This window comes from Bubalus kerabau, chromosome 20 (genome assembly GCF_029407905.1).
Source record: "Bubalus kerabau isolate K-KA32 ecotype Philippines breed swamp buffalo chromosome 20, PCC_UOA_SB_1v2, whole genome shotgun sequence".
In the NCBI taxonomy this organism is placed as follows: Eukaryota; Metazoa; Chordata; class Mammalia; order Artiodactyla; family Bovidae; genus Bubalus; species Bubalus kerabau.
This window is the reverse complement of record NC_073643.1, coordinates 34,051,876-34,076,983: the sequence shown is the minus strand read 5'-3', so window position 1 is coordinate 34,076,983 and position 25,108 is coordinate 34,051,876. Positions and strand designations below refer to the sequence as shown.

The window sequence follows — 25,108 nt, the reverse complement described above, 5'->3', positions numbered from 1 at the left end:
ACACATACTAGTAGCATAAGAGACTTCAACATTTCTAACTTTGGAAAGTTTATGCTGCTGACCGTTGTACTATATCATATAAGGAAAAAAATTATTGGTACCAATTTGCAGCTTTCTATCACATTATTAAGCTCTGGACACACTGAGGAAATACATAATACATGCTTCATTTTAAAAAACAAACTCATCTATGACTCAATATTTCAAATCTTTAAGGGCAGATCTAAAGCTTTTATCTTTATCTTGAAACCCAACTTTTCTATTATTTAAAAATTATATTGTCATAAAAAATAGCATGTGATTTTAGAGCAAATTTCTAAAGCTTTATGGAGGATTGTTATTCTACTTGGCTTATTAATAGGTTGAGTTATATTGATCAGACTGTTTCATAATAAAAATAAAATCCTAAACCAACAAATGGGTAGAAATAAGCATTTCCATAACTCTCTGTAATAGGAGGGTAAGTTGGCAAATCTTTCTAAAAAGCAGGGGTTTAAAAAAATATCTTTTCAATTTGATCCATTAAACCAACTTTCTGGAATATATCCTAAGGAAATAATCTGGAATTGAGACAAATATTCGGCTCAAAGATACTCAAAGGCATTACTTATGATTAAAAAAAAAGAAAGGAAATTTAGAAGTCATTTAAAATCAAACTATGGGGAATTGTTAAATAAATACATAAAGTATTTACTGAGTGGAATACCATATTGGTCACATAAAACAATGCTTAAAGAGACTTTTTTTTAAAAGGAATATACATGTTGAGATATTAAGTAAAAAATTGGGGTGTAGAATTTCACATATAGTGAAGAATATAAAATTGTATATATGATATCATTATGACCATGTTAAAAATGAATACAGAAAAATGGGGGACATGTGCCAGAAATGTTACTAGCTAATATCTCTAGATGGTGGAATTATGGGTAGATTATGTCCTACTTATTTATTCCTTTATTATTTTCCTAGTTTCTACAATGAGCTCATATTATGTGCACATGCACACACACACACAATAGGGATCTTTAAATAGTTTCTAATTTCCTGTGTATCATGCCCCTTCTGACACCAGACACTGTTATCAGGCCCTCTTGGGCTGGCTGAAGTAGGTGGATGAACTTTGTAAAAATAGATGCTCTCTTAAAATGTTTAACACTTCTTGAGTCCAATGAAAGTGGTGTTTAGGATATTAGAACCGTCTTATGCCCTGAATGGTTTGTTTTATATAGTTTCTAATTCAGTTAACAAAAAGTGAAAGTATGCCAAGAGGAAAATTACTTGCAAATGTATTATACAAAGTGATTAGAACTGAATTGAAAAAATTCAGCTCAAATTTTGGGCCAAAGTCTTCCTGCTCCTCACGCATTTACAAGCATTATTTACAGAACTCCAAGCTATCTGATGTCCTCTGAAGTATATTTTCATTAAAATTCTATTTTGAGCACACCCTTTGTTGAGTTGAGACAATTGGCCTGATATTTTAAGCCAAGAAAAACTTTAGCTAAATATGGAGAAGAAAAACAAGTCTTTTGGGGTTAAATATCTCCAATTTGCTTATAACACTGAATGCTTTAATAAGAAAGTAACCTCAAACTCACCAGTATTCACCTTTAAAAGTTCAGGCCTCCTATGCCTGAAGTAATCTGACTTAAAGAAAGCAAAATTAAACTTTTCTTAAAAGAAAACCAGAAAGTGCTTTACTTCTTATTAGCACCAGGGGTACAGATTCTATTCTGTGAGAAAGTGATTGAGAAAAACAAAAGCTTCAATTTTAACTCCTCCCATGTATGCAAAGAACTGAAAAACATAATCCAGAGTTTGCAACCTTTTTTAAAAATCACATTTTAACAAACTCTCCTTGTCTATTCCCTCTAAATGTTTACAAAGGAGTACCATTACAGACACACGGGACAGCTGGCTGCGTCTGTTGCTTCTTAATGAACACAGGGGCAGACACAAAAAGGCAGCAAATGTTTGAAATCAAGCCCACCAACTGTCTAGGAGGAATGAACAGCATTTTCTGGCATAGAGAGATTTTTCCCTGCCAGGTTCCAAGAGAGTCTTAAACGGGTATATCAATAATACAGTTTCAAGTACAGCAATTAAAAAGAACCCTTCAGACACAGAACTTAAAGTATAGCATTCTAAGAGGGTCAAATTTGAATGAGCAGGATTAAATATTAACAAACTTCTTCTTAAAGGGCTAGGTATTTTTAGCTTTGTTGGCCATAAGATCTCTGCTGCAACTACTCCCCTCCGCCCTTCTAAGTACAGAAACAGCCATAGGCAACAAGTGAATGAATGAGCATGTCTAGTTTTCCAATAAAACTTTACTTATAAACATAGGTGGCAGCTGATTTTAGACTATAGTCTGCCAACCCTTGAGCTAGATTACTTAGCATTCATAAAATAAAACTGGAGTCCTGAATTCTTTTTTTTTTTCAAATCTTTTTTTTTTAATTTTATTTTATTTCTAAACTTTACATAATTGTATTAGTTTTGCCAAATATCAAAATGAATCCGCCACAGGTATACATGTGTTCCCCCTCCTGAACCCTCCTCCCTCCTCCCTCCCCATTCCATCCGTCTGGGTCGTCCCAGTGCACCAGCCCCAAGCATCCAGTATCATGCATCGAACCTGGACTGGCAACTCGTTTCATACATGATATTTTACATGTTTCAATGCCATTCTCCCTCCTGAATTCTTTAGATCAGGAAAAGGGTAATAAAATTTTTGAGCATTGCTCTCTTACCTGCCTGGAGAGGGTAAAGGATTATAGACGTTGCTATAGCAGCTGGTGTAGGAAGAATGTGCCGGGATCTCGTATTCGGATAGCCCTAAGGTTATCTGGGTCCTCCAGTTCCCAGAAGCATTTGTGGAAGACACTAGAAATAAAAATGAAAAGAGACAAAATTAGTGGGACTATTCAAAGTGAGAACTGTTTGGGTCATTCAGATGCATGTTATAATCAGCTGCGTGCAAAGTCAATCTTAAAAACCAGTGTTTGGAATCAAGAGAGTTGCTATTCCAATTTGGTCATTTACTGGCCATGTGACCTTGGGCAAACAGTTTATCCTCTTTAAGCCTCAGTTTCTTCATCTGTAAAGTGGGGACAATATAAATATATTCTGTACAGGGACAATATCAAGATTAAATAAGCTAGTTAGTGCAAATATTTAGCACTGTGCCTAGCAATAAATGATAGCTATTATTATTATAAATGTGAGTAAAGATACACTATAAAAAATAACCCAAAAGACAAGCCAGAAAAACCAATTTTCATATACTAAAAGAATCTTCCCAGTCTCCCAGTAAGGCTATGGTGGCTGGATAGCTTGATAGGCTTCAATTGTAAAGGTAAGACAACAAGTCTTACCTTGTCAATTCTATGCATTGTCAATTCTATACGCTGACTTCTTGAAACTCGTGGGTTCTTCACCCAAAGGTGGTATCGACCACCAGTAGGATCAAGGCACGTTTTTGCCTTTTAAAAAAAGTTTGGGATTGAGGTAGGGGGAAGGTAAATAGTATAGGAAAGATTTTTCAGGAAGAAGAGATTTAGTTCTTCTGAGGGACTAATCTAGAACAAGACAAGGATCTAAATAAAAAGGAATGAAATAATGCCATTTGCAGCAACATGGATACAACCAGAGATTATCATACTAAGTGAAATCACAAAGACAAATATCATATGATATCACTTATATGTGGAATCTAAAAAAATAATACAAATGAACTTACTTATAAAATAAACACACTCACAGACAGAGAAGACAAACTTATGGTTAACAAGGGTGAATGGTGGGGGTGAGGGATAAAATAGGAATCTGGGAATAACATATATATACTACTGTGTATAAAATAGATAAACAACAAAGACTTATTATATATATACAGCACAGGGAAATATATTCAATATTAGACAATAACCTATATAGGAAAAGCATCTGAATATATATATACATATACTTAAGCATAAATACACATATGCATATATGACTAAATAACATTGCTAAACGCCTAAAACTAACACGACACTGTAAATCAACTATACTTCAATTAAAATTTTTTTCTTTAAAAATGGTAAAAAACAAAATAAAAAAATAAAGCAAGGGCATAATATGGGAGCAAAACCCAGTGAATGCCCCATTGCTGGGCATTTGCTGTCCTGTCTCAATACTTTGGCCAACTGATGCAAACAGCAGACTCATTGGAAAAGACCCTGATGCTGGGTAAGATTAAAGGCAGAAGGAGAAGAGGGCAATAGACTATGAGAAGGTTGGATGGTATCACCAATTCAATGGACCTGAACTTGGGCAAACTCCAGGATATCGTGAGGCACAGGGAAGCCTGGTGTGCTGCAGTCCATGGGTTTGCAAAGAGTTGGACACAACTTGGCGACTGAACAACAACTCTAAAATGAGCCCTGTTCCATGCCTCTGTGCACAATGCCATGCACGTCACCAAAGACTCAAAAGCCCCACCCTGCTCCTGGAGCCTTCCAGCTCTCCTCTGATTCCTGTTCCTGGTGGCCAACCTCCTCCTCTCTTTTATAACCACAAAGCACATGTGATAAGTGTGAGACTAACACATTTCAAAACTCATCCGCAGTCCTGGATGCCACAAGGATTTGACTCAGGATGTAAAAGTCCCACTTCCAGGAAGGTTTCATAACTCTAAGTCAGGCGGTGAGGCGTGGTGGTTGGGATATCAGAGCAGTAATAGAATTCCTATGGGCAGGGTCATTTAAGCACTCTAAGCCAGAAGTGCATCTGTAAGATTAGGGTAATAATAATAAACATAGCAACAGCACTCATTACACAGAATTGTTGCATACACACTTAGTGGCAGAGTATACATAAAGTGCTGAGCAGGCCGGGTGGCACAGCAGTAAGTCGCCAATAAATGGCAGCTGTCCTGACTACTAAAACTGAGTCAACCCAGAGAGCCTTTAGGTGGCTAGAAGGGATTACAAAACCCCTGACTGATTCGGCCAATTCATCAGAAACTTTTCTCTCCATGAGAATGATGCGTGCTTGTTGAAACATACTTCCGCAGCTATAAAATGTAGACAGGAATGAGGAAAATTCCAAAAGGCAATTCTGAGAGCACTGATTCCATCCCCCTAATTCCTTAAAAACGTGATGCCTTTTGGCCCATGGGGCCAAAATTGAGCTGCATATCAGAAAGGCTCACACCAGGAAGTGTTATCTCCATTCTCACCTTTGCCCCAGTCCTGAGCCAAAGGCCAGGAATGTTGAAATTTCTGAGTTACACCTGCTTCTTCCTGGCCTCGATGGTTGAAGAGATGATGGGGTAGATTTACCCCAGCCCTGTGCCCTGATGACCATCCACATGCGTCTCAGCCCTCATTCTTTAGTTTCTGCAAGTTTCTCATGTCACACTCTGAACCTGAAGGGCAAGAAAGGCCTTCTCTACATCAGAGCCACAAATAAGAAGTAAGTACAGGAGGCTTTTCATGTTAGATGTAATAAGCAGGAAAGTCCAAAGTCTCGCACAAATAGCAGAACACTAGAACCCAAACAGAAATCTCCATGGAAATGCCTCTTGTCAACAACATTAGGAAACTTTTAAAGGAACAGTTTTCACTGATGATCACACAGTGATTCAAGAATCCCTGAGCTATGTCTCACTAAGGTGTCATGCTTGAGAGGGGGGCAAGGCGCACGATCTGAGTTTTTTTCACACAGTTCCTGTTTCTTAGAGCTTTAACACTGCTTAACACTCATACATTTCTCTGGTTGCTAACTAAACCATGAACTCATCCAGGCCAGGAAAAGGCTCTAAACTGGCTCCTCAGCACCTTGGACATGCCTGCTCGTTTGCTGAAGAAGTGAAATGCTCAACAGCCTCTCCTTTTAGGCCCCCATTTCTTTCCTTCAAGTACCTAGCACAGCTGGAGGTTTGCAGGTAAGTCCTCCAGCAGTAATAGTGGAGGTAGGGACCAAAGTCAACGCATGGAGAGAATGCCTTTAATCAAAATGATCTTCGAAAGTCCCTTGGATCAGCCATAAAGTGGAGTATCTATGATTACTGAATTGAGTCAAGACCTGCACAATACTTAGAACAGTGCCAGGAACAGTGCTTAGTAAATGCCAGCTCCAGTGAGGTTTAGAAGTCTCATGCATGGACCGGAGCATTCAGAATGAACTGCCTTTTAGGTGATCCAGTTCCTCATGGTGATCAAGAAAGGATGTATAATCCTGATGGTTTTCTGCTTACCTAAAGGGTTTATGCTATTCTTTTAATATATCAAATCTCTATGCCATAAATATATTTATTGAAGGAAAGTTAATTTACAATGTTGTGTTAGTTTCAGGTGTATAGCCCAGAAATTTAGTGCACACATACACACACACACACATTGGGCTTCCCTGGTGGCTCAGACAGTAAAAAATGCAGGAGACCCGGCTTCAATCCCTGGGTTGGGCAGATCCCCTGGAGAAGGGAATGGCAACCCACTCCAGGATTCTTGCCTGGAGCATTGCATAGACAGAGTAGCCTGGGAAGCTAGTCCATGGGGTGGCAAAGTCAGACCTGACTGAGCAACTAACACTTTCACTTTTCATATATATTTATTATTAGTGTTGTTATTTCTTTCTCAGAATCTTTTCCCTTACAGGTTATTAATTAAATACGGAGCTGTGTTCCCTCTGCTATCCAGTAGGCCCTTGTTGGTTGTCTATTTTATATATAGCAGCGTGTATTTGATAATCCCAATGCCCAGAACACTTTAGAGGGATGTGCCTGTCAGTGGAAGACCCAGAAAAGATAAAAATACACAAAAGCCCCCAACTCAGGGAAGGTTTGTTAGACTTGAATCTGCCTCTCCACCCAACGGCTACCGCTTGTTTGACCTTGGGTCCTGCTCTCATGCACCCTTGAGGAGGGTGGTCTGGGGTGGGTGTGGGGCAGGAACAGGGGCACATGAGGAAGATGCAATCTGGGTACCACTCTTACCTGAGGAGTAGGAAGACGCACGGCTGCTGGGAGAACAGGGGACCTGCAGCCCGGCAAAGCCCAGGCTTCTCTGCGAGCCCCTGTCTGAGTCAAAGCTAGTCTGTGCGCTGTGGGCCTGCTCCTTCTGCCCAGAGGCCCGCTGGTACCAGCCTCGCAGGTGCTCTGCCACTAAGGCCTTGTGGATGTTTTTGGTGATGTGCTCTGACTTGGCGGCAGCCTTCCGCGGCAGCCGGAGTGTGGCGTACGGATTATGGGGCACCCGGTCGACCTCGTCCTCGTGAAAGGACCTGCTGCAGTCCCTTGGGCGGTCGTATCCATAGTGGGCAGATGACCGGTAGGAAGGATTCACACTGTACTGTCCCTCCGTGTCGTTCTCGTAGACGTAGCCGCCGGCGTAATAGAGGTCACACTCCGCGTAGGGCGTGTACCCGGCAATGTAGCAGCTGGAAGAAGGCTGCTCCTGACTCTTGGGGTAGACGCCATTCCTCAGACTATCCTTGTGTGCTAGGTTGGGCATGCTTCCCGAATTGGAAGTTGAGGCGTTCTGTTTCTTGGACCTTCTGCGACCCCGGGAGCGAGTGTCCAGCGTCTGGGTGGTGTAATAGGGGCCGGTCACGGGCGTGGTGCAGTAATACTCGGTGCTCGACTGGCTGGTGTAGGAAGATCCGTCATCCAGGACTTCAGTGCTGCTGCTTCTTTGGGATTTGGAGAGGGAGAAAAATGGCTTTTCGTGGTCCATCTCCGAGAGCAGGTGAGACTGAGACTCGAGGCTTCCACTCCGCTGGCGGCAGTGCTGAGATGAAGGCTCGGGTCTGAAAGAGGAGAGAGAGGCAAGCTTGCTGAGGACAAAGAAGGAAAGGAGGACTGACATCATGTCGAATGAGTTGATAGCTCTTGAACTGCAATAGGATTTTTTTAGGTTTCCAAAGCTGACCCACAACAGAATTCACTGGGTTCACATGGTCAAAATGAGAAAAGAAATACGTTCTGTCAATTGGGCAGTCCATAGAAAATAGAGAGGCTAAACTGATGATGGACAACCTGTATCAAAGCCTAAGAAAAACCCACATGTCTTTGGAGGGTCCTTTTTCCCAACAGGATAGCAGGGTACACAGACTAGGGTGAAGGCAGCATTCATGGGGTTCAGTTCAGTTCAGTTCAGTCGCTCAGGTGTGTCCGACTCTTTGCGACCCCGTGAACCGCAGCACGCCAGGCCTCCCTGTCCATCACCAACTCCTGGAGTCCACCCAGACCCATGTCCATCAAGTCGATGATGAGGATTGGGGGGACCAGGCTACTGGAGATCTCTGGGTTAACTCATGGCTCCGTCACTTCCCAGCTATATGAACATGGACAAGATATTTAACTAATCTCCCTCTCTTTAATATAAAAGGAGGACAAAAACAGTACCTAATTTCTCCAATCAGACTTCTTATGGGGACTAAATAATATAGGACATATAAAACAGCACAGCCTTCAAGTAAACACTTCAAAATGTCACTCTTGTCATTATCTTCGTCCACACCACTGAATAACAGAGAGTAATGTCTGGTTGGAAGAATTAAGGCACAAAACATCCAATATCTACCCAAGCAAAATATATTTTCAAGAACATTTTCTTGGCTGATATATTTGAACTGCTAAGTGCATAGAAAATGTAGAGCCATAAAGTCCTCTTGCAGAAAGTGATTAAAAACACAGCAAAGTGAAACAAAATCTTAGAGCAAAAGTCAAAGGAGACAAAGCCACTAGAATAAAGCTCTCTTACTCCAAGTGGCTGCTACTGTAGGCATTCCGGGTGAGAACAGGGGTGGTGGGCATGCTCCGTCCTCCCTGGGGCCGTCTCTCCAGAGTTTTGTAAGGACTGCTGTGTGTGGACAGCATTTCTCTGTGATGGGAAGAAAGAAATCAGAAAATGATGAGCCTCCCAACATTTCTGGCAAATTTGTAATAAGCTGCTTAGAAACTTACTGGAAGGGGAGAGATAAATTAGGATTTTGGTAATAACAGATATACATCACTATATATAAAACAGATAATCAACAAGGACCTACTGTATAGCACAGGGAACTCTACTCAACATTCTGCAATAACCTATATGGGAAAAGAATCTGAAAAAGAATAGATACATGTGTGAAAAGTGAAAAAGCGTTAAGTCACCACTCATGTCTCACTCTCTGCAACCCCATGAACTGTAGCTCGCCAGGCTTCTCTGTCCATGGGATTTCCCAGGCAAGAATACTGGAGTGGGTTGCCATTTCCTTATCCAGGGGATCTTCCCGACCCAGGGATTGGATCCATGTCTCTGGCGTCTCCTGCACTGCAGGCAGATTCTTTACCATCTGAGCCACCAGGGAAACCCCAGATATATGTATATGTATAACTAAATCACTTTATTGTATACTTATTGTATACTTATATATTGAAACTAATACAACATTGTTAATCAGCTATACCCCAACATAAAATAAAATAGATACCCAACAAGGACCTACTATATAGCACAAGGAACTATACTCAATATTTTGTAAGAACCTATAAGAGGAAAGAATCTAAAATATATATATATGAATAACTGCTAATAATTGTATATATAATTATATATATGTATAACTGAATCACTGTGCTATATGCCTGAAACAAACACAACAGTGTAAATCAACTATACTCCAGTTAAAAAAAAAAAAAAGAAAGAAAGAAACAGGAAGCTGAAGGAAGGGGAACATAAAGAGATAATTGGGAAAATTGTCTTTGTGGTTTAGTATCCAGGTGCATCTTAGATGAGTCTTAGGGGAAGCACAAGTGATCTGACTCTGAGTCATAAACATGAAGGAAAAAAACGAAAAGACTTTTGAAAGAGTGTACTCAATAAAATAGATTGAAAGCAAGGAGAGCAGGGGTAGCAAGTCCTTTTTCTGTAAAAAGTCTCATAGGAAGTATTTTTGGTTTTGCAGGCTATCCCAATGATTCAGCTCTGCCCCTGAAGTAAGATAGCCGTGTAGACAATATGTATGTGACTGGAGGTGGTTGTGTGCCAATCAGATTTGACTGTGGATACTGAAATTCAACTTTCATATAATTTTTATGTTACAAGATTGTCACAAAAAATATTAGTTTTTTATTTTCCTTCCAATTATTCAAAATTCTAAAAACCATGCTTAGCTCATGGGAGATAACAAAAATAGGTCACAGGCTGAATGTGGCCAGTAGACAGTCATTCACAGCATTCTTAAATTGCTTTGTCCACTTCCCAGCACAGTGAGAACACAATGAAATTATTTTAATTAGAAACAACTTCGATTACACTTCACTTACTACAAAAGCATGGCAAAAAAGTTAAAAAAAAATTACTGTGTTTATACCTTTAAAAACAAAAAATTAGATCTTACTATAAATTCTCTTTCAAAACCCACTTAAGGAAAAAACACAACTTGATCTAACATTTTATGTTGCTTAATATTCATTCACATTGTTATTTTAATGAGTGTACAGCATTCCACCATAAATACTGACCATAATTTACTGAATCCACTAGTTGAGCATTTGGGCTGTTTTTATTTGTCATTAGAATAAACAATGCTGTGAGATAAGGATCCTGTAGTTAATTCAAGAGGAAAAATTCCTAGAAGTGAAATTGCTGGATGAAAGAGCAAACACATCTATAGGGTGAAGCTATAGGGAATGGAGGCATAATAATTTTTTAAGATAATGATTTTCCCAGTTATGATTCCTTTTGCTGAAACAGCTTTGTTTTCCCTGATATAATAAACATACCTGCCCAGTGCTATCTGACAGGACTTTCTTCGGTGATGGACATGAGCTCTATCTGTGCTGCCCAGCATCACAGACATCAGCCATATGCCTATTAGGACTTGAAATGCAACTGGTAGAACTGAAGAGCTGAATTTTAAATTTTATTTGCTTTTAATTGAACTGGACACCACAGCTCTAGACACCTGGATCTCTATTGTTTAAGGCAACAGTTCTTAGATGCTAATCTACAAATTGGGGCTAATATGAAATAAAGATTTTCACTGGTCTTTGACAGATCAGAAACATAACAAAATGTTGGTTCTCTTTTCATAAATGAAAAATCATTTCATCTAAATAATCCTCTTTTATTTTGAGACTAATTTCCATCTTTCCTGAGATGCAATAAAACATGTTGGCTAAAATCACATCATAGGCTTTGCAGTCAGGCTATGTCGGTTTAAATCCCAATTCTGACAGTTACTAATTGATGAACCCAACAAGTGATTCATGCTTTCTGGTCCTCAGTGTACTTATCTGTAAATGCTAAGGATGGTAGTAATACAATGAGCATTTTCTTACGACTAAATTTGTTATTATATATTAAACACTTGGAACAGTGTCTGGCACATACTAAGTGCTCAACAAATGTTCATCTTATTATTACTACAACAATGACTGTATTTTGGATATGTGTCATATTTTCATGAAATCACAGTGCTACCTGTGTGAACATACTAATTAGGCAAAGTAAAAAGCTGGTAATCCTATCTTGGACCCAATTTAAAAAAACAAACAAAAAACCTAGTAGTGATCCATGCAGCCAAATTCTGGGAATCACTGGTCTTTCATCTTTTAAAAAGTTATTGTCCCAAAAATATTTACTGAAGACACCTGAGAAGAAGTTACAGATTAAAAATGTACTCAAGTCCCATTTTCCTTTGAAAGATTAGAAGTCAGTTCTATTGCCTAGTAGAGTTGTATTAAATGTTCCTGAGACTTTGGGTGATGAAACAGAACTTTGACACTATATCCAAATTCAGATTTATAGTTAATACCTCTATTATTTAATACAAACCAAACAGACTTTAAGGAAACAAGCAAATATTTTTTAAAAGACCTCTTTAAAGACACTTCCACTTGCTGCCAACAACAAATAACTGGGTTAGATTCTACGCTTGATTTTATAAGATAACCCCTTCTGAAAGAATAAACAGGATAACACAAAAATAGGTTGACTGTTTTGGAGCAAAGATCTTACAGTGGTGAGGCAGTCACCTCTTTGATGATCTGTCTTCTTACCTGGACTGTCTGGTATCCACAAACTGTTCATTGATGGATGACTTTCTGAAATGGATTCTCTCAATACCGAGAGACTTGGGAGGAAGAATTCGTGGAGAATGAGGTACTGAACTTGATCGCTGCCCGGCAAGAGTGAAGGTATCATTGGCTACAATAAGTGAATGAATGAATAACTAGATAAATAAAAAAGTAAACAAATGCCTTGCCAACACCTCCCTCCCCCCAATAAAGTGGAAGATCTGTCTGGTGAGTAAAATGTTCTTCCAAAGAAGGTAATTTTTTAAAGTGCGTAAGTTCCAGGAAATGTATTTTTATATTTTACACAATAGAAAACAGAAATTACTGAATGTTTTTGTGGGGACGGACCCAACTTCTGTCAACTCAATAGGAGCCACTTTGAGCACATGAATCTCTCAGGTATAATGGGTGATGCTTTACAAGAGTTATACCACAGAAAAATCTCAGTGTATAAAGGGCCAAGAGGAAGTTGGCCTGTAAAGTTGGACTGGATCAGTTTTGCCCAGCTTTACTTTTAACATTCTTAGGCCTCCCTGGCTGACCAAAGACTCATCCTATCACTGACAGGGATGAAACTGATTTATGATGAGTCATTAGGGACTTGTTAATGTCTCTCACTGATATTTGTATTTTCAAAGAGGAGCGGCAAGCATGATCAAACCTCAGCTAAAAGGAAGAGTTCTGAAATGGAAGACTTTCACAAACCATTCCGTTTGGAAGAAGATAAAGCAGTAGGGTTTATTGGCTTCCTGAATTCTTTAAGTCACATCAAACAGATAGCCAGCTCCCCTGCTTAAGCACAAGGAAGGGATTATAAGGAAATATTCTACCGCTTGATATGAAATCCATTCCATCATGAAATGTGCTGAACATGGGTCATTACAATAGATAAGGTCTATTTCTAGGAAACCGACACAGTAACATGTAACACAATTTCTAAAATATGTGCTTCTAAGGAAAATAAACTCCCACTTATCCAGAATAAGTAGACAGTGAAAAATCAAAGTTTCCATTATTTCCTGGTAGTGTAGCCTGCACAACACTCATTTCCTGGTTTTGTTATCAGACACCAAATATATAAGATGTCACCACTGGACAAAGCGGGGTGAATGACTCTTTATTACTTTGCAACTGCCTGTGAATCTATAGCTACTTCAAAAGCAAAAAAAATAAATCCTGCAGAACCTTACAAATCCTTATCAAGATACCTATTTACTCATGTTATGGTACTTTGATTCACTGAAGTCATGTGATTTGTACGGTACTATATTTAACGCTGAGCTAACCTGTGTAAAGGGAGGCCTGGGTTCGATCCCTGGGTTGGGAAGATGCCCTGGAAGAGGGGATGGCAATCCCCTCCAGTGTCTTGCATGGAGAATACCCACGGACAGAGGAGCCTGGTGGTCTATGGTCCATGGGGTTGCAAAGAGTCAGACACGACTGAGCAACTAAGCACAGCACAGCCCAACCTGTGTAAAAGCTAATATTAACCCCTTTCCCAACCATTCTTCATAAATGTAAGCTAGTTGATTCTACTTTTCCCAAAAGAGTAATAAATAGGCTTTCCTACTCAAAACCTTTCTTAGTATTTCAGAATATGTAACATTTTATATTGAAAAGGGAGAGCTACTTACGATCATCATAGGTGGTAGTGTCAGACAAGGAGCTACTTTCTGATGGGATGATGTCTTCTGTAAACAAAATAAACTATCTTTAGTACAACGGTGCCTTTGGACACCCCTAATGGTTCAATAAAACAATTCTCAATGGAGTGCATCTTATTTTTACTTAGATAAATGCAACTAGTTACAGTGCATTAGCAGTAATTAACTGTTGTGAGAATGGACTCATTGACCACTTAAGACATAAACATCTTCCCTACTATACAAATATTACACTGGATTATTTTTTACAATGGAACAGACTTGAGACCCTTCCTTTGAGAATCTACTGCACTGTTAGGTTAACTTATTTTTTGAGCTCTCTCCTGAAGAGAAGGGCTTTTTCTTGATAGAGTGAGGGCATTTGTGGTACAGAAGCTTCTGAATCAGACTAGGGTTTCCTAACAGTGGGTGGTACTACTGACATCCTCAACTGGATGATTCTTTGTTGGGGGGTGCTGTCCTTTGCACTGTAGGCTCTCTAGCCTCTACTACTGGATATCAGTACCCTCCCCACCCTCAGTTTTGACAATCAAACACGCCTGCAGACATTTCCCAGGGATGCAAAATTGCTGCTGGTTGAGAACCACTGAAATAAACAGACCTGGATTCAAAGCTTGGTGTTGTCACTTATTGGCTGGGAGACCCTGGGCAAATTACTTAATCTCTCCAAGCATCATTTGGCTCAACTCTAAAATAGGGATGAGAATAGTACCTCGTGTTTAGTGCTTTGGTGGGCGTTCGATGACATAATAGATGTAAAGCCCTTGGCCTTGCTCCCGGTACAAGACAAATGCTCAATAAATATTAACTATACTTATTACTTTGGTTACCTACGTACAGCATTCTAGTGAAAGAAGTCTGGTGGTTGGAAATGTCCATAAAAATGTGATTATTACTGGTGCTTGTCAAATGTTACAAAACGGGTTTAGCAAAAAGCGACATCTCACCTTGCTGTACAGCAAAAACTGACACAACATTATAAAACAACTATACTCCAATAAATTTTTTTTAAAAAGTGACATCTTTGATGTGCTGATGTGCTTTGGCAAATCTTTCCATATTCAGTTGTCAAGGATGGGCAAGGTTACAGGCAAATGTGACACCTCAGTGTAAGCTTCGAAGCCATTATGAAGTGAACCTCCCCATCCAATCTAAAATTGATCTCTATCAGAGCCAAGAGGACTGTCTCTTAATGGGACACATGGTAGAGCTTGAAGGCGAGAGTCCAGTATAGTCAGCTGTCAGGCAGGCTTTAAAAATAATCCAGCCGGTATATACTCAACCACTGGCATCAGTGCTGCCTAAATGTCAGTTACTGTAAAGGATAACACTTGAATCTTACACAGTTGGAGATGAATGGGCCACAACAAATGGCTATCAAAGTTAAGTGACCTGCTCACTACCCATCTCCTATAGGTCCAGAAGGTGGCCACCAACGAGGCCAACTGGATTTTGCATTGAGTCAAAACCATCCTAAATTCCCCAGCTGTAGTTGACGAACACGTGTGTGTTGATGTCCATGCATTCACTTACCAAAAAGCTGTATCTCTGCTTTTCAAATCATATGCCCTGAAGCTCAGTATACTTTAAACCTCATTACCATATTTTGTCAAATCTAAGATGTATAATTAGTTGATATTCCAGTAAAAAAAGAAAAAGTACTGATCATAACTGTAATGCCTCATCTAGTATAAGAATTATCCCAATTTCACAGATGCTTAAATGGGGGAGAGGGTGGAAAGTCTTGGAATCAAAAGAAATAATCATATTTCAACCAATGATCAATTCTAAAAATTATTCTAATAAACATGGAAGACCTGTTGGACTTGAAATCCACCTAAATGAGACTTTTCAGTTTAATTTTTTTCTGAATATTAGTTTTAGATACATGATATTGAGAATTTTGAAAATACTAAAGAGAATTAAGAAGAAAATTGACATGAAATTCTACAACTATTAATATTTTTGAACTCTTGCCCAACCAGTCTCTATGTGTACATATTTATACAATGTCAGGACTATGTTTTGGCTACAATTTTGTATTCTGCCTTCTGCATTTCATAATACAACAGGAGCATATGTCCATAAATAGCCTCTATGCTGCTGCTAAGTTACTTCAGTCATGTCTGACTCTGTGCGACCCCATAGATGGCAGCCCACCAGGCTCCCCCGTCCCTGGTATTCTCCAGGCAAGAACACTGGTGTGGGTTGCCATTTCCTTCTCCAATGCATGAAAGTGAAAGTGAAGTCACTCAGTTGTGTCTGACCCTCAGCGACCCCATGGACTGCAGCCTTCCAGGCCCCTCCGTCAATGGGATTTTCCAGGCAAGAATACTGGATTGAGGTGCCATTTCCTTCTCCGAAATAGCCTCTATAAATAACCGTAATTGTAAGAGTTCTTTTCTATCCACATATATTGGATAGGTCCTTAGAAAATATATATGGTCTGCTGCATTAAAAATCTCTGAGAAACTATTATGTAGGGCCCAGCTGTCTGAATACACTGTGTTTTCAAATATATTTCTTGCAATGACATCAGGCCAGTTAGAGGTGAATCTCTCTTATTGGGAACTAATATTGCTGTGTAAAGCTCTTTCATCCTGAAAATTAAAGCAATGCAATAGTATAGTTTTACAACAGTGAGAAGGTCACAGAAAACCACGTTAACATACTTGTAAGAATGAAATTCCGAATCATTTTTATCCTAAGAAACTTAAGGATCAATCCATTCTTTTCTCTCTCATCAAATGAACTGGTTTGGAAACGGTACATTCCATCAAGAGGACTGACTTAGGTGACTCAAAAAAACCTCACTAGTTACTAACCTGGTAAGATAACTGTTGCTTTCTGGCTGGGTTTCTTTCCACATCTAATGCGATACTCATTTATAGCATTTTCAATCTCCTGAAGCTTTTTCACTGCATCCGTGTAATCTTGCTTTCGTTTTTTCTTCACGGTTTTGCAAAGGTCGGGCTCATTGGCAAGCTTCTTCGCAGCCTCAACCAGCTTTTGCTGTATTAGGAAATTGCTCTCCAGTTCTTGCAAAGCAGGATCCTGCATTCACATGATAATATTGCTTTATTTTTATGGACATACACTGTCACTCTCATATGTCCTGGATAATAAAATTTCTCTTTCTCACGCATTCTCACATCAGATGCTCTTTGTGAATGAAATCTTCCTAAGTTTTACTGCTTAGGTATTCTCAAACATTTTCCTAGAAGATAAGACCTCCCTCCATTTACTTTAATAGTCCAATTCTTTTTCCTTTTCAAAGAAGGGAATTGACCTTTCATTCATTCAACTGGTTAGATGAAGATCATATTTTTCAAGAAGGGATCCTTCACCCAAGATTCATAGCCAGAGAATGTTATAGTCATATGCACAGCTTCAGAAACAGATAAACCGAGATTCCATTCTTTCTGGGTAATTCCTGGTTGCATGGCCCTGGACATATTACTTAATGCTTTAATGCTTCAGTTTTTTTACTTGTAAAATGGGTGTAACATCCACCTTATGAAACTATGGCGAAGATGAAAGGAAACAATGTATGTGCATTGCTTAGCTCAGAGCTGGGTATACACTGAAACTTAATAAACAGCAATGCTAACTGTATTATGAATGGAAACCACTACTATTTTCTAAAGCCAAGATGGCAAAATTTCTACAAGAAACATGAATAGGGTCATAGTGTCTGATGACATACAAATAGGAAAGTATCATCTATATTGGCTAACAAATCTTTTAACTTTATTATACCTAAAGTGTTATATGTGTGTTATCTCACTGAATACTCCTTGCATTTCTCAGATGGAAGAACAATCATTACCTCCGTTTTATTGATGAGAAAACCAGAGAATTGAGACTTCAGAGAGATCAATGATTTGCCAAGGGCTACTTGGTTTTAAGTGGGAGACTCTAGTGCTGAATTATTAATTCTTAAAATAATGTTTCTCAATTTAGAAATACTTAAGAGTTCATTTAATACTCTGTTTGGAGGAGTAAAGTCATGAGAACTCAACTTTAACTAAACTGTGCATGAAGGAAGGAATTCAACTTGGTCTCCATGATCACCTTTAGCTGGTGAGATAAACATGTACAGCAGTAACTCAAAAACTAAAGGAACAAGTCAGCTACATTCAACTGACAGCTTTTCTGCCTCACTGTTGACAGAAGTGCTCAGAACGGGTGGGTGCCCATACCTCTTCACTTGGCAGCAAGTTGTCATCTAATTTGAACGCGGTACCTATACGCCTTCTGACCTGAGGAGGTTTCTCACCTACATTCAGAGGATACTCCTTGGGCATTTTGCCTGTGAGCTCCTATAAAACAGGACAGAACCGAGAGGGAGATTACTGACCCTGGCTGGAACTGTCAAACACAATTTGAAATGTTCCCCAAAGCAGAAGACACTCACAGCCTCCCGCAAACAGATCTTCTTAAGCTCTTCAACTTTCTTCAGGAGCTTTTCTTGCAACAGTTTTTCCTTCTTCTTGAGTTCAAGGATCTTCTCTCTCTTTTGCTCCTCACTGACTTCTGAGTCTTGAGAACCTGGAGGTATGGGGGGTGGGGAGGGAGGGCAGGGAAGGTTTATACAGGCATGTTTCCTTCCTTTTCAGAGGACAAAGGATTTTTAAGCCAAACCTGCTATTTAATAATAGTTTCTTTCTTTTCTCCTTGTTTCTGAACATAATAAAAGGAAACTGGAGAACATTTTCTCATGCTTCTGGGCATCTAACAGAACCTGGTAATAATATATGCCTTTTGTATTTCGGTTCAGTCATTTGGGAAGCAATGATAAAATGTTTAATGTTTCAGACACACTCAATGAAAAATTTCATTTTTCTGAGCAGGAGAGAAGGTAAGATGTTCCTGGAGATAGTTGTTTGGAATGTTCTTTTGGAAAGTAAGCAAGGCAAGGGGATATTCTGTGTTTCAGATTCACAAGCTGACAATGGGATTTAGATGAGAATATTTTTAGTGAATTATGTATACTTAGTGATACTCTCATATAAATGTCTGCAGAGTAAGGGTTTAGGAGCAAAAATCACTTTGGGGGTGAGATGGAGTTCAAGGGTTGTAATCATGGTTGATTTTATGTTAAATGGAAAATTAGATGACTGCCTGTATCAAAAAGTACACAATGGAGAAAGAAAAAGCTTCTGGACCTGATGGGGAGAAAATGTTCTTGCAAGCTACCCCAAGGCACTCACTGTCTCAGCATCTAGTGTTAATTATACAACCTGAACTTTATAACTTAACTTGCTTCATATTCTTTTAAAAATTAATTTCAAAATTTTATTCAAAACTGCTGTATACTATAGGTTCTCTCATATGCTTACTTATTCCGGAAATAATGGGTTAAAAGATACATTTAAAAGTGGTTTACAACCAAAAAAAAATAAAAGTACATTAAGATATAGATGGCTCGCACACTCTCTAATTCAAAAATATTACCTGAGGAAATTAAACTGCCGTTGCTTGCCATAATGAACTGGCTTTTCGCCTCAAGTGTCACCAGTTTGGAGACCCTTGGTGCTCCTGTCTCCGTCAAGTCCATTGCGATATCGTCTAAACTCCTGGCTGAAGGGATTTTTGCCTAACACAACATGGAAAGGGAATTCATTCAGTCACACCTATTTTGAATTAATAAAACGATTCAGTTAATATGGAATAAAAATGTCAACACAAAGGACAATACAGAACTTTTATATACTATAGTGATATTTTTCAGAAAAAAATTTAGACTTCAGCTTTGTCACTAAAATGTTTTATTAATCATGCATGATTCTTCCTCATGGTATAGTTCAATCATTAACAAAAAAGTCATGAGTGCATAGACACACACAATGCCTAAAAGCTGGCGAATCTTACAACTTTCAGAGCAGGCTATAGGTTGCCCATCTGTTAAATGTAAGAAAAATTAAAACAACTGGTAGTAAAGTTAAAAAAAAAAAACCCACAAAACTCAAGAAACAAAAACCATGAGGTTGCATCTTTTCTAAGAAAGTTTATCTTCTGAACAGAAAGTAAATGAGGGATGGGACTTTGTCCTTGTAGAAATACTTTCAGTTACTTACTTTGCTTTGCTTCCGGTCCAAGTAAAACTGATGCTGACTGATTGCCATTACCCAGATGGACTTGATGAGAGAGGAGTTCGCATACCACGTTTGCACAAAGAGGCCACTCTGCCCAAAGGTTCTTCTGGATACTGAAATCCTAAAAGATTAAGGAAAGCACTCATGATTTGTTTCTGGCCCAGCATAACATCAATGGCACCCCACTCCAATACTCTTGCCTGGAAAATCCCATGGATGGAGGAGCCTGGTAGGCTGCAGTCCATGGGGTCACTAAGAGTCGGAAATGACTGAGCGACTTCACTTTCACGCATTTGAGAAGGAAATAGCAACCCACTCAAGTGTTCTTGCCTGGAGACTCCCAGGGACGGGGGAGCCTGGTGGGCTGCCATCTATGGGGTCGCACAGGGCTGCCATCAATGGGGTCGCACAGAGTCCAACAGGACTGAAGTGACTTAGCAGCAGCAGCAGCATAACATCAAATGTACCCAGTGGGTAACATTGTATGTAACAAAGTATCTCCTTAATTGTTTTTCCTCTGCCACACCCTTGCCTTCAAGGACCAAGCCTCTGATTTTCTCCTTTTTATGAGAAAGCCAATCACACTTGGGTAATATCTCCTCCTAAAAGCAGTATATTAAACAATACAAACACACATCTTCAAAAGCAGATGAGAAAATGGACAGAGTATTAGAAAAAGAATAGACACATGTATATGTATAACAATCACTTGGCTGTATGCATGAAACTAACACAACATTTTTAAATAATTATGCTCTAATACAAAATGAAAATTTTTAAAGTAATTAAGACAAAATGATTATTAATGTCAACCATATAATATTTTAGAAAAACCTAAGTCTAGTAGGCTTATGTACATAAATATAAACATTCTGTACTCTGCACAGAAGCATGATACAGGAAATAATAGAAATTAAAAATTATTTCAAAGCAGGTGAGAATTAGCCACATTGGAGGCTGTACTAAAAACATCAAATTAAAGACCACAGATGTGTGATGTGCGACCATCACAAAAAGGTGAGAATAAATGTGTTACTTTAAAGATCAAGCAATCACGACCTGTGGGATCAGCACCTTCCTCCAAGGAAAGAGCATCTCAGATCTAGCTATTGTCTGGCTTTGGCACTATCAGAGGATGAACATAATAATATTGTCTGATAATATGCATGTCCAAAACTGACCCAGATTACTGCTTATGTACTGGATGAAAAGAGAGAAGGTCAGAGGAGGACAGAGCAAGAGAAACAAAGATGGGGGCAGGGTTGTGGGGAGAAGAGCACCAGTGTTCCTTGTAGGAATCTCCCTTGTATCTCCAGGTCATCTTTTTGCCACAGCTGTTTCCTCCATCTCTCTGACCTCCAAATATCCATAAACTTATATCTGAAAAGCAACCACTGTGAGCTGATAAGGAATTCCTCTGAGGAACTTGGAGAGCCTACAATCTTGACTTTAATTCATGTTGATAATTTAGGAACTTTTTTAAGTGACCAAGAATAGCAAACTTAAAAATGAGCAAAGGATCTGAATAAATATTTCTCTAAAAAACGTAAACAAATGGCCAATGAGTCCATGAAAAGATGCTCGGTGAGCAAATCTAAACCAGTATGAGTTATCACTGCACACCATCAGGATGGCTATTTGCACACACACACACACACACACACACACACACAGAAAAAATAACAAATATTAGAGGATGTGGAGAAAATGAAACCATGCAGAATTTTGGTAGGGATGTAAAAGGGGGTAGCTGCTTTGGAAAACAGTCTGACAGTTCCTCAGAAGGTCAAAGAGAGTTACCATTTGATCAAGCAATTCTACTCCCAGGTATGCACCCAAGAGAAATGAAAACGTGCACATGAATATTCATAGCAGCATATGTGGCTAGTCACTGGACCCATACAGAAAAAAAGGCTTTTATTCTCACCTCCGTGGATCGTGAACTTCAACAGCAAACTTTTTCTCACGGAAATATAAGTTCTCCAGCTGTTTCCATTGGAATAACTAAGAAATGAAGAAAACAAAAATGCAACACAGCTTTAATTAATGTTAACTTTTACTAAGTCTAGAAATCAGCTTAATAATAAAAAAAATCAAGAATTAAGATTGATATTAGGCATATGCCTTTTCACAAACCAACTATAGCGTGAAACCACTTTATTCCTTCTTTTGACAGTAATCTTCACTTTATCACTGTTTCCTGAACAATAAAACCAAGCAACTGTGGGGAACATACATACTATTTTTCCTTTGACTCAACTAAATAAAAGAGTGAGTAAGGAAATTGTAGATTCCAGTAAGCACATGCCTTCTGATCAAAGATGTTGACTTCATATTTAAATGGAAAGAGATTCAAAGGGATGTTTCAATAAAACCACAGATTAAATTTCAAAAGAATGCAAAGTGAAAGTAAAACGGAACCCCAAGCAAGGGTGATTCTCAGTGATAATTTCCCCACCTACAAGAGTTCCCCTAAATGCCACAGAAACTTGAGTGCTAGAAACTGGAGGCTCAGCGGGATGGGAGTGAATGCTGACGCTGCCACCTTGGTTTCTGAGCTAGAGCTTCCAGTTTTTGTAAGAGAATTCATCAACATATTCCCACTGTTGATACTCTAATGCCGCACCAGGTGTTATCTGCCAGTTGGGTGGGAGAAATACAACTTACTAGCAATGGGCATCTGAAAATTTAACTTGTAAAAAGCAGCTCATTCACAGAACTGAGTGGGCCCTCCTGCATTTTCTGGGTTCATTCCCAACCCTTCACATTAGCCTGAGACCCAGCTTGTCCTTTGAACTTTGACTTCATAGTTGGGAATTCCTCTTCTCCACCCCAGTCTTGTTGGTCAGAGAAATACTAACACAGCAATTTCATTCCATTATTAGACTTTAGCTGGATTTTTAACTTACGTTCAAAGACTCTTCATAAAACATTCTAATCATTAAGAAAATAATTTCTCCGCAATGCACCACCAGCAAAACCATTTCCTGGGGTACAGGAACCAAGACTTTTCACCAACCTTATCTAAAAGGAACAGCACAAGCCGATGGTTCCCATGCACATACAGCTGGGAGACAGACCTGTTCAAACTGGACCCCCCACCTCAAACAGTGAAATAAACCATCACCCACTGAGAACACAGCGCTTTGTCGTCTGAGCACCTAGTGTCTAACTACAACCCTCGCCCAGGTAGAAAGAGGAATTCGTGGGAGCTTAAAGGTACATACCGATTTCCTAAGATGTCTGTGGTTTCCAGGCTTTCATGTCTTTAATCCCAAGGTTCCAAAAGTGAGATAACAGGGGGAAGGGAATCTCTGAGGTGCTCTCTCCCTCCCCTGCTCCCTCCTGTCCCAGCCGGGCAGCTCCGGTGAGTTCTGCACAGAGTTTCCTAAGACACTTAGGTGTAACTCAGTTTCACAAACCGAGCCTCCCACGGCTGACACGCTACTGACATCAGCAATTCCTCCAAGTGACACCACCCCGGTTCCATTCCTTCCTCCATCTGGGAGAGGACAGCCAAGTTCTCTCTGGCAGATTTCCCCGTGAGAGAGACACACTTTCCACACGAGGTATGGGGGAGATTCAGATGGTATTTCCTGGGAAGTCAGTTGCTTTGAATCCAGGCACAAATTTCACTGGAGGCTGGGCGAAGGAGACGTTGCTCCCGGTTTACTCACCCTGGCAGTGAACAGGTTCGACAGGAAGAGCCACAATGCAGCTCAGCTGTGTTTTCCTTTGCGTCCATTCCCACACACATAAAAACTAGGGCTGGACTTGAAACCTGATCTCTGCCACCTCCCCCTCTTATCACTTACAAACGTGAAACACAAGGCTCTCCATTCGGCACATCCCAGCGTTGAGAACAGACAGCCCCCTGCAGCAAAAACCCTACTTAAAAGGTGAAAGGTTTCAGCTAATTTTAAAGAATTTGAAAAAATGAGATGGCAACTGGGTTTGCAATTGAAGTTATGGGAATGAGACTACATTTTTAAGTCTGAAAGGCAAAGCCATTTCCCCAACTTAAATCTTAAAAAGTTGTTGTGATGGGGGAGCGGGGTAGGGGGAATTCCCTGGCGGCCCAGTAGTTAGGACCTGGCGCTTTCACTGTGTGAGTCTGATCCCTGGAGTTTTTGCAAAATGTGATTTCATATATGTGCCTGTAATAGTATAAAAGTGAACAGGAATGGCACAAACTTCATTCATGACAGCGGTTCAGGACAGCAGAATGTACGAGGGGTTCATGGCACCACAAACTTCAACATTACCAGTCATGTTTATTTTATTAATAAAAATAAGATGAAGTCAATATAACAAAATATTTGTTCTCATCAGTTTAAGTGGTTATGCAGGTGTTGTCACATTCTTGGTATTCCTTTTTTTTTTTTTTAATTTCTAAAAATTATAGAAGTTTGTATAAAATGAACAAAGGTGGGTCTGTTTCATACAAGAGTGAGATTGCCACTTCGTAACCATTGGGAATCGTCTAATTTAGACATGTATTACCTGTGTGATTCTTATCACTGTTTGAAGTAGCAAGGAAAACACTTTTAACTGTAGTGGCACTTGATCTAGCTGGCAGCTGGAAATAAGCTAGCTTGTCAAATTTCTGAAATCATTCTTCTATCGTCTTTTAAACTATCTTGGAGTTCTAGATCTCAGAGAGCCGGGATGAGGCTCGGAAAATGGCAGTGGAGCTGAGGTGAAGTGGATTCCTTTACTCATTCAACACGCCTAGGAACGCACCTGGCACGAGCAGTCAATTACCCAATCTGCATTCCTGTCCTTTAGGCCAGTGTTTTCCTTATAGGGTAAATACAAGGTCTCTCTTTGGTCAAAATCACTCAAGATTCTAGGCCAGTGGAAGGATAAGGGGAATGTCAGAAAGATATCCGCCAGGCTGACCTGACTTGCTGGGGTCTCTATTTAAGAGAAATGGCCTGATGGGGAATTCCCTGGTGGCCTCCAGTGTATGCACACTCAGTCATGTCTGACTCTCTGTGACCCCATGGACTGTAGCCCACCAGGCTCCTCTGTCCATGAAATTTCCCAGGCAAGAATACTGGAGTGGGTTGCCGTTCTGTTCTCCAGGGGATCTTCCCGACCCAGGGGTCAAACCCAAGTCTTCTGCATTGCAGGCAGATTCTTTACCTCTGAGTTATAAGGGAAGCTTCTCTTGGTGGTCTAGTGGTTAGGGTTTGGTGCTTTTATTGCTGTGGCCTGGGGTTCAATCCCTGATGGGGGAACTAAGATCCCTGCAAGTCAAGCTGCACAGTGCAGGAAAAAAAAGAGAG

At 39.7% G+C, this 25,108-nt stretch overlaps 1 protein-coding gene across 4 annotated transcripts in view; it reads right to left on the bottom strand.

Moving 5' to 3' along the window:
• The window catches only part of FRMD4B (FERM domain containing 4B), a 193,989-nt gene that overhangs the window by 3,246 nt on the left and 165,635 nt on the right, over positions 1-25,108 (bottom strand). For 3 of the 4 annotated variants that reach the window (XM_055557788.1, XM_055557791.1, XM_055557790.1), the window contains exons 12-22: positions 21,745-21,821; positions 19,800-19,938; positions 19,177-19,318; positions 18,137-18,270; positions 17,922-18,041; positions 16,545-16,773; positions 13,690-13,746; positions 12,038-12,185; positions 8,754-8,873; positions 6,986-7,797; positions 2,757-2,889 (exon numbers count right to left, since the gene is read on the bottom strand). In XM_055557788.1, the coding sequence (XP_055413763.1) occupies positions 2,757-2,889; positions 6,986-7,797; positions 8,754-8,873; positions 12,038-12,185; positions 13,690-13,746; positions 16,545-16,773; positions 17,922-18,041; positions 18,137-18,270; positions 19,177-19,318; positions 19,800-19,938; positions 21,745-21,821 (2,111 nt within the window). The remainder of the gene's footprint in view (positions 1-2,756; positions 2,890-6,985; positions 7,798-8,753; positions 8,874-12,037; positions 12,186-13,689; positions 13,747-16,544; positions 16,774-17,921; positions 18,042-18,136; positions 18,271-19,176; positions 19,319-19,799; positions 19,939-21,744; positions 21,822-25,108) is intronic. The other variant, XM_055557789.1, reaches the window with a different exon arrangement.